We start from the raw sequence: 10,142 nt of genomic DNA, 5'->3' as shown, positions 1-10,142 counted from the left end.
GGTTGGGGGTAACGGCCCTACCATTTATTCTTAAGTGGGGAGTGATGGGAGGGAGAGGTGCAGAAAAACGTTTCGCCTTGCACAGAGAGTCCAGTCCACTGGAGAATGGATAATTAATTGTTCCCTGTGTTCATCAGCTGAAAAAGTCTGTCTCATCCTCCATCCTGTCCTTCAGGCCCTCAAATCCGCACCTCCCGGGAAGCACTCTGCGGCAACTGCTCACCAAACCCTGGCCAGAGAAGTTCTCACACTCCTTATATCAGCTTGATTGTGCTGCAGGAAGGAAGGGAGACCACGAATCGGGGTGAGGGTGAGGGCGAGGGCTCCGCATTGTACAGCCCGGCACAGGGTGTGTTGGGCCAGGTCTTCTCCAGGCATTCACATTCTCCCTCCTTCCCTTCCTCAGCTCTGAGGACACCGGGCTGACGGGCCCAGTCCCACCACCAAGCTCAGAGGCATCAAGTCCAAGAACAGAATAGAGACACAAAACACCAGACACATCAGGGGTGGGCGCCCAGGCCGATGCTCCGCTGGCCAGGGTCATTTCTCAGCCCTCAGCCTCTGTGGGATGGGCTATGCACAGTGGGGAAGCCGGGGTTTCTGGAGCAACTCAGCCCTGGGAAGAAGTCCTCCGTTCCCCACAGCTGTAAGGGACACAGACACCGGGATGGCTTATGGGCAGCAAGAGGTAACTAGGAGAGTGGACGGCAGTTTCATGAAAGCAAAGTTCTAGCTGCCACTAGTGCCTGTGGAAGGACAGGGTGGCTCAGGGGCCTTTAGGGAAGAGCAAGGGCCAAAGCCCTGAGCACTATGCACTCAGCTGCATCCTCTTTATTTCCCACCTGGGAGACAGATTTGTGCTTGATTAGAGCTTCGGAGGAAGGTGGTGGTGGCAGAGGTGCCCGGAGGCCACCCTGGAGGCGGCCAGTCCTAGGGTCCTCTGCAAAGTAGCCCCAGTCCTTGGAGAACGAAGATGTGCCCTGTCCTCCCCCCTGGCCCATCCCCGCCACAGTGCAATGATCCTCAGACGTGAGTCTGCATCCGCCGCTGCAGGGGTCGACTGGGGTCGGAGTTCTGGGACGAGGACTGAGAGTGGTGGGAAGAGGAGGCAGAGGCCTTGCTGGCCTTGTCGAACTGCACGTAGCCATCCTGCTTGCCGCTGCTGCTGACACTGCTGTCGCACTGCGTGTCCAGGAAGGAGCTGCTGTCGCTGAGGGAGCCCCTCTGAAACTCCCGCTCACAAAGCTCGATGGAAGAGCTGCCCATGCCCAACACGAACCTCTGTCCATAGTCGTAGAGGCGGCCCTGGCCACTCAAGGTGCTGTAGATGTTGGTGAAGGACATGCCTGTGGGCACTCGCTGCTTGCCCGTGGGGCGCAGGTCGGGCTGGCAGCTGGACAGGGAGATGGTCGGGGTTGAGTGGTGCTCTTTGAAGGTGTTGACGCTGTAGTAGCCGTTGGTGGGGTCCTGGGTAGGGCAAGAACAAGAGGCATTTCACCAGGGAGTCTGCGCTGGCTGTGGCAGGAGGCTGGGCTGACCACTCCTGCTTTGCACGGGGGAGGCACGGGAGGAGGAAAGGATTGGGGGGAGGGAGGGTACTGACCAGGATGCAGGAAGGGTTAGCATGGCGGGGATGCTAGCAGAGCCCGGCACGTGCTCATTTTGTCAGGAGGGAAGGTGAAGCTGTTCCAGACCTGGTTTACATCAGGGCGATGCAAGATCATTGGAAAAGCAGCCTTTAACTGTTTTTATGTGTTTGTCCAAAACACAAATACTTATTTTTAAAATCTATTTGTTACAAGGCTGTGGGAGAGGAGAATTGCAGGAACCCAGCCTTAGCTCGGTTTCTTAGTGTCGGGGCAAGGAGAGAAGCTACCGTCAGCCCCTCCCCTTTAGACAGTGACACCCGTCCCCAGGCTGGCCTTGAGCCCTTCCATTCTGCTTGCTGCGGTGCTTTGTTTACATAAGGGATGGGGCCATCGTCCCTGTAGTCCAAACCCACTGCAGCTACTCCTACCTTTAGGTTCTGAAACTCCTTCTCCTCTTCCTTGAGGACCTCCAGCTGCTTCAGCACTGAGTCTTGCTGGAATTCGCCCCGGTCCATCTACAACCCAAAAATGGCTACTCAATGTGGAGAAGGTGGGATCAACTCCACCTCCTCCCAGGAGGAGACGAAGAAATGAGCTCCAAGGGTTGCCGTATGTGTACCCCGCACAGCCCGGACTGCAGAAAGGCAGGTGGGAAAGTTAGGGTACAATGCCAGACCTCAGCAATGCTCTGGGAACCCTCATCCCAGGACAGAGATAGGAGGGGAGGGTGGATGAAGCATTGGTATGACTGTAAAGCCTTGTCTTCTTCCATTGGACAAGGACATCTTCTCCAGACTTCCCACTTGAATGTTTGTTGAAAAATTATGGCCAGGCCATGCATTAAGGGCCCTGTATATACAGAACAAGATGCAGAAAGACGGAGCTCTGCTCCTCAGGGAGATAGATGTTGATTCACCAGAGGTAAGTGAGTAATCACAGAACTTCAACACTGGGTACAGAGCAGGCTTTTTAGGGCAGTCTGTCAACCAGGGCTGGGATGTTGGAAGGAATCCCCGCTGAGATGCTGGCAACATAGGTGCTATGGTTGGGATCTGAACTATCCCCCCAAAGACCATGTGGTCAAGGTGTGGTACCCATCATGTGGCACTGTTGGGAGGTAGTGCTTAGTAGAAGGAAGTAAGGCCACCGGAGGTGTGCCCTAGAAGAGACCACTGGAACCCTGGCCAGCATAAGGTAGACAGTCATCTCTGAGGCATGCTTTGCTGTGATGTTCTGCCTTGACATGGGTCTGCCAGCATCAGGACCACATAAACATGGGTTGAAACCATGAGCCAAGAGAAACCGTTCCTCATTTATTTTTTAAGTTAATTAATTAATTAATTTCTCTCTCTTTGTGTGTGTGTGTGTGTGTGTGTGTGTGTGTGTGTGTGTGTGTACATCAAAGGACAATTTTCTCAAACTCAGATAGTCAGACTTGAGCATCATTGGCTTTCCCTTCTGAATCACCTCACCAATGTTGGTTTTTGTTGTTGCTGTTATGAGACAGGGATTCATTTAGTAGCTCAAGTTGACCTGGCAATCCTCCTGCTTCCTGAGTGGGATTGGAGGTATGAGCCACTGTGCATTTTTTCTTCTTTTTGTGTGTGTTGTATATGTACCTTTGTGTGAACAAGTTGTGTGTGTGTGTGTGTGTGTGTGTGTGTGTGTGTGTGTGTGTGTGTGTACATGTGTGTTTAGGCCAGAGGTTGGTGTTGGGTATCCTAAAAACATGCTCCATCTTATTTTTTGAGATAGGATCTCTAACTGAGCCCAGTGCTCACCAATTTAGCTAGCCTGGCTGGTCAGTGAGCCCAGCAGATCCTCCTATCTACCTCCCCATGACTGGGATTACTGGTGCATGCCTTTGAGAGAACTGAACTCAGGTCCTCATGTTTGTGTGTCAAAACACCACATCAACTGAGCCATTCCCCCTACCCTGACCATGATTTTCTCAGTGTCTGTCATAGCAACAAAAAGCTGACTATACAGTAGGTCACATCTGTTCCTTACAGCAGCGACTCGAATGCACCGGGCAACTGTCTTAACATATGCCCAACAGCCTGAGGGAAGAGATCTCGATCTCTTCCAATCCCCACCACACCTGGTTTAGGATCTTGTATGTTGTGATCACTGGCTGGAATGCTTCTGGCCAGGGTGAGTGTAGTGTTTGGGATTTCTGAATAAGTGAGCAGCTCACTGAGAGTGATGACTGGGTGTAAGATCAGGACAAAGCTTCCCCAGTGCAGAGTGAGTGTGTAAAGTGGTCAGGGAGCATAGGGAGGCTTCCCGGAACACATACGATGCATCATCACTCCCGCAGCAGTACTCCAGCTCAGGCTCCCACCCAGCTCTTTTAGTGGGGTGTTTTGTTTGTCTCTCTTACATCTCAGTCTTGGAGGACCACAGAACGGGCCAATGTGCTTTCATCCTGTTATTCCCTCACTAATTGCATTCCTTTTTTTTTTTCCTTTATTTTTCCAGTCAATGTTTTGGCTCCATCTAGATTGTTGTTCTTTCTCCCCAGATGTAACAACTAAACCTACTTCCCCTTAATGGAGTATTCCCCAGATCATAGGGTATAAGATCTCCCAATGTGGAGAAGGAGGACCATTGAATGTTTTCCCAAGGGAGAGACTAGTTACAGAGCCTCAGAAAGTCCCTTCTGCCAAATTACCCCCTCTGCTCATCCCCAAATACTCGGGGACACCTGCCCTCTTCCTGAGGGCTTGACTTTGAGACAAAAGAAAGGCCTCCTTGAGAGAGAGCTAACGGATCCATTAGGCCTGAGGGGTAGACCTGATGAAGCTTAAGGAGCATCGTTCCTTCTCAGGTCTGGGTTGTGGGTTCCCTCCTGTGTGTAGGAACACTCTGCTATGTTGGTATTGTGTTAGGGAGGCCCCAGGGGAGATACAGGACCTTTGCCCTTGACAAGCTCCGGAGTACTTGGGAGGCTTCCTTGTCCTCCAGCAGCGGCCGTCCAAGAGGCTCAAGGGGGCTGCTGCAGAGGGTGCAAGCTCGCCGTTGTGTGAGGAGAGGGCAGCCGAGAAAATCTTGGAGTGGATGACATTTGAACCCCTTCTTATTGCAGGACGTGAAATTCAGCAGACAGGTCAACAGGGTAAGGGGACATGGGTCTCTGATGTATAAAGGACTTCCAGACCAGGAACAACCCGTTCTTATGTCTGGAAAGTCAGATCGGTTTACCTGGAAGATGGAACTAGAAAGATTGGCAGGTCCCTTGCAGCGAAGGGCATGGTGACGTATTGAGCAGCTGGACTTCATCCAGCAGGCATGGAAGCCACCGAGGGACTTCAGTAGATTGTCACAGGATCAGATTTACATTTAATATTTTATTTCGTTTGAGACAGAGTCTCATTAACCAGTTCAGGCTGGCCTCAAAGTCACAGAGCTACTACTGTTTGTTTGTAACCTGGGGTTACAGATGTGTGCTGCCAGATTTGTCTTTCAGAAAGACACTTTTTGCAGGGCCCCAGAGGCTGGATCGTGACAAGTGGCCAAAGCCAAGTCCCATGAGGGGTTTGCTGCAGTGGTCCAGGGAGCACTGGCAAGACCCCAAAGAAGGAAGTGAGCATGGAGGAGAGGTGGTTCATATATCTGAGACATATTTTTGAAGCAAGAATTCTGTGAATCTGAAAATCGACTGGCTAGAGAGAGTGTAGCAGAGAGAAAAGTCAGTTTCATTTACCAAGCATTCGTGAGCCTCTGCCAGGGATGAATCAGGCAGCAGTTGCTCCCCATCTAGTGGGTGGATTTAGAGCAACACAATATTCAGCAATTTCTGGGCTCTTGCAGACAGGCCTCTACATTCCTGGATTCTGCACAGCGGATTCCACCAACCATACATCAAAAATATTTAGGGAAAATTGCCTGTACCAAACATGCATATTCTACTCATCATTAATCTTTAAACAATATGGTACAGTAATTGTTTACATTGCATTTATATTACATTACATATTATAAGTAGAGATGATTTATGTCTATGAGAGAATACGGGTGGTTCCTGTGTAAATGTTATATACCATTTTATACAAGAGACTTGCACATCCTCAGATTTGGGTATCTGGGAATGATGGGACCACATTCCGCACAGATGTTCTCAGGCTGTCCCCCCTGTGATCCTGCTGACGACCCTGCATATTACTGCGTTCACAGATCCATTTCACAGACTGAGGTTCAGAGAAGCCTGTGTGCTTTATTCCTTGCTTTCTGTCACTCTTTCCAGACAGTCCCATCATGCACAGTGTGCTCTACAAGCTTCTGGCATAGCTGATCAGGCTTCTGCCTGGACAGGGAGGAGGATTCTGGTCCTTGAAGGGAGGATCAGGAAGAGGAGGTGCTGGCTTGGCGTTGATGGAGAAGCTTTGCTTTTACTTCTGGTGGACATCCAGTTCCCAAGAAGGAACCGGTGCTTCTGGAAGGCGCATGTGCGTGCGTGCGTGCGTGCGTGCGTGCGTGCGTGTGTGTGTGTGTGTGTGTGTGTGTGTGAAGGGGGAAGAGAAGAAAAATGCATTGACTATCTATAATGCCCCCCACTCTGTCCTGCTGTGCGTATGTGTGTATAAGACTGCATGTAGCCACATGTAAATTTAAGCATAGATTCTTTCCCACCTCAATGGTCAGGATCCAGGTCAGGGACTGCATCACACATGTCTGTGAATCTCCTATATTACTTCACAGATGCACAAATAAATGCTCATTGGCTGAGTGTATGCCTGGGTTTGCCTGAATGCGTTGCCTCTCGGCAGTGTGGAGAGCATCGAAGAGTTTCTGTTCTCAGAATGGAGTGGGGCCCAGGCGGCATTCTTACCATCAGCTGCTTGATGGTGGTGTGATCTTCAGCCTCCCGGCCAGAAGCTGGCTCCTTGTGTACAATCTCCACTCGGATATCATTTTTGGCTGACACAACACCTTTGAGATCTGGACATAAGATAGGAAAGCATAGACAAAAAAATTCAGTTCTTGTCCTCAGGCAAGAGACATCAACTTCCCCACGGCCCCCTGCTGCCCCCCCTTCCCCCACCCCACTTTAGGGTTTACCCTCCCCTCAGACTCTGAATTTGTAGTTTTGAGGGTTCCCCACCCATAGAGATCTACTTTTGGCTGGATGGGCCTTAAAGGCTAGCCACGCAGACTGCCTAGCTCCTTGGTATAGGTACCTCAGCATCTCCTGTGGTTGGAGAGGTTGTCCTCATCATCCCTTCACTTCACCTACCTAGGACCTGTCATCTTGAATCCCCACTCCCTTCAAGAAGTCTTCTCTGTCCTGGATTTGAGCTCTCCATTTCTAGGACCACAAATCTTAATGATAAAACGACCATAAGGTCTCTCATCCGATCCGGAGCACACAGAGGTCTAGCTTCCCTGAACTACAGGAGCAGCCTGTTTGGTAAGTCTTACTGGAATATGCTCTCCTATCGTTTCCATGGGGAGGAAGTGAGGGAGGTTGCAAGGCCATCTTGTTGGGTAAGGTTGTTGGTAAGGTTGCTAGAGAATATGAGAGAGGAAGCAGTGACTTCCTTCTAACAGTAAAGGATGCCAGGTGATTGTAACTTGTTCTGGTGACTCAGTGCATTCTGATCCTAGAAGCTCAGAGTTGGTGGGAGTCATGAAAGTCATGCCATCCGACCATCTAATATCACAAATGGGGAAACTGAGGCCTTAAATGTGTGTGACTTGCCCAGGGTCACAGAGATTATACCTCTCCTATCTTCAGCTCAACTCAGTCATCCTACCTTTCCCTTACACCTACCAATCACATGTAACTCCAGAGCTGAGCCCAGGGCGGAAGACCTGTGTTCAAACAGTTCTTTAAGAGTGTGTTGACACTAGAACTGTATTGCTAATCATGAGAGATCTTTAAAAGTGTGTCTGGAGCAACTCTCCACATGCTTTTGTGCCCTGTGTGGGTGACTTGCTTTTTAGGTTAAAATTCCAGTCTGCAGAGCAAGGAGGGTCAAACCACCCCTTTCCCTCTGAGATTTTTCTCTCCACCCCAAATAAGAGTGCTATGTCGGCCGGGCGGTGGTGGCGCACGCCTTTAATCCCAGCACTCGGCAGGCAGAGCCAGGTGGATCTCTGTGAGTTCGAGGCCAGCCTGGGCTACCAAGTGAGCTCCAGGAAAGGCGCAAAGCTAAGCAGAGAAACCCTGTCTCGAAAAACCAAAAAAAAAAAAAAAAAAAAAAAAAAAAAAAGTGCTATGTGCCGAACCCAAAGTGCTAGTGGCCTGTCCTGCTAGATGGAGGCCAGCTGAGTTTGGTTCAGCCTCAGTGGAGTTCCCACTTGCTGCCAGACACCCTCCAGGTGCATAACAGCACATCATACCCATCCCTGCCCCGGGAGCTCACAACACTGTTATGGCCCCTGTTCATCGTACTCCTGCTTACTTGCTCTCCTGGGCAGTCTAAGCCTGGCCTTTTTCTCTGTCCCCCTCCCTGAGATCCCGGGTCTCCCTCCCGTACTTCTCTGGGAACGGGCACAGCAGAAGGCCACAATGGTTGCCATTAGGACGAGGAAGGCCACACCAGCTCCTACGGCCACCCCGATGATGACGGCCATTGGCACAGACTCTGTGGGAAAGAAACAGACAAGGCTGATGAGGGACAAAGAAGCCTACTGTCCTGCTAGGGATCCTACCCAGTCCCCCAGGTGCAGCCCCTGCCAAGCTGGGGCCAGACTACTGCCATGTGGGCCCCTCTTGGGAATGCCTTGGTCGGGCCTGGGCAGGCACAGACAGTCCAACAAGGGTCAGCTCTGGATAGGAATGTTGAGACTCGATAGAGGACACAGAGTAGGTGGAGAGTAGAGAGGAGCCAGGGGAAGGGGCAGATGCTAGAACAGACAGTGGAGGGCCAGGGTGGGTGGGTGAAACTGGAGATGCAGGGCGAGGCTAGGTTAATTTAGCTCTCTTCAGCATTAAGGAAGGGATCTGTTATGCATGCAGTGACTGGTGAGTCATAAGTCCATGGCTTTTCTTTGAAAAAAAAAAAAATGGTGATGGTCCCTTCCCTTGTTTATTCTGTTCATTACTTCCTTTTCTGTGGTTCCAGGAGGGTACGTACAGACAACCAACTCTGAAGCAACTTCCCCTTCCGGCCTACTGGGAATCAGGACCCATGACCCACATGTCCAAGTGTTGGGACCAGGGAGTCCGATCAGCATCTCTGCTGCCACGGTGCTCAGGAGAAAGACCCTTTCTTTTTCCTTGACCTTCACACCCAACTCCTTTTTCAAGGCCAGCCCTCCGACAGACAACCACCACCTGTTCTAGCCCTAAAGGCTCCAGAGTCCCTCACTTTGCTCTTTCCCCTGCCTGTCTCTGGTTCTTGCCGAACAGGCAAGAATGGCAGGTGAAGGTGTGGGGGAGGAAGACTGTTTTTCCAAAAAGCTCTGCCCCTTCTGTGGGTGCGAACGAGCCCTGAGCACATGATTTTAGGCCCTGGGTAGTCGACCAGCTCTAGGAAATTCTGAGGCAGAGTGAAATTGGGTAATAATGAACCCAAGTCTCTCTTTCGGCTTGTCACTAAAGTCCAGAGAAGTCAAGTGACTTGTTCAGGGACATGTGTTGCTCCTGTGTGTGAATCCAGGTCTCCTCATACTACTCCCAAGCCCATCCTGCTCTGTTCTTGGTGTCACATGGCATCCTCCAAATGTCACGTGCTCCAGACTGCATTGTGCCCGCCTGCTCCATCACACCAAAGCAACTTATTCCATGTCTCTTATGTGTAACATGGAGTAGCAATGGTGTGACTTCAGAGGTTGTTGTAGGCTTTAGGTGAAAGAATGTGGGGAAAGGTCTTGGAGCAGAGCCCAGGGCTCAGCTCTCATCAAGGATTTGCCCCAGTCGCTTTGTGTGTGGGGAGGACAGTAGCAGACAAAAGCCTTCACTGAGAGGAAATTCCTCTGAATGCCTGAGCGCCTTCCCCACCCACATCCATCAGTGTAGCTTGGATGACCCGCAGAAGGCGAGGTGTTTGTTCAGGAGCTGTGGTTAGAGCATCATTGTTCTTTATTTCTTTTGCTGTTTTGGGAATGAAACTCAGGGTTCCATGCATACTAAGTGAGAGTACTCTGCTTCCCTGACCTCAGTTTAGCCAAAGAGAAGGAAACACTGAAATTCTGGTCCCCAAGCTGTTGCTGTGAAGTTGGGGGGCACCTATTAGACAGACCTCCTGGTATCTCACCATCCCGGGATTCACACATGAATTCTTTTGTTCCCTACCTATTAGTGGCCAAGACTACTGCAGAGGTGACAGGAGGTGACCAAGAGGAGGTAAGAATGGCAAACCCCAAGGATTGAAAGGGGAGCTTTGGGGTTGGGCTCAGAAATCAGGACTGAGGGAAAAAAAATGTGATCTCAGTCAAGCTGGCTTTCACAAGCAGATGTTCCTGGTGAAATGTCATTGGTTCTGTGGTTTGCCTTTCTTTGTTTTGTGTTGGATCTAGCACTCCTGAGATTCCTCGTGGGTTTACTAGGGAAAACTCAGGGCTAGTTATCTCAGCTCAGAACCAACACATACTCTCTTAAAACCC

The 10,142-nt window shown here is 50.7% G+C and overlaps 1 protein-coding gene across 6 annotated transcripts in view; it reads right to left on the bottom strand.

Moving 5' to 3' along the window:
* Kirrel3 (kirre like nephrin family adhesion molecule 3) overlaps positions 1 to 10,142 on the bottom strand; it is a 568,493-nt gene continuing 558,351 nt past the window's right edge. For 4 of the 6 annotated variants that reach the window (XM_042280619.2, XM_076575954.1, XM_076575955.1 and 1 more), the window contains 4 exons: positions 7,997 to 8,179; positions 6,421 to 6,530; positions 2,018 to 2,104; positions 9 to 1,467 (listed from right to left, as the gene is read on the bottom strand). In XM_042280619.2, the coding sequence (XP_042136553.2) occupies positions 1,024 to 1,467; positions 2,018 to 2,104; positions 6,421 to 6,530; positions 7,997 to 8,179 (824 nt within the window). In that variant the 3' untranslated portion in view covers positions 9 to 1,023. Of the gene's footprint in view, positions 1,468 to 2,017; positions 2,105 to 6,420; positions 6,531 to 7,996; positions 8,180 to 10,142 lie in introns of all 6 variants that reach the window. The other 2 variants (XM_042280622.2, XM_042280623.2) reach the window with 2 other exon arrangements.

This window comes from Peromyscus maniculatus, chromosome 7 (genome assembly GCF_049852395.1).
Source record: "Peromyscus maniculatus bairdii isolate BWxNUB_F1_BW_parent chromosome 7, HU_Pman_BW_mat_3.1, whole genome shotgun sequence".
NCBI lineage: Eukaryota > Metazoa > Chordata > Mammalia > Rodentia > Cricetidae > Peromyscus > Peromyscus maniculatus.
This window is presented reverse-complemented; position numbering and strand designations above follow the sequence as displayed.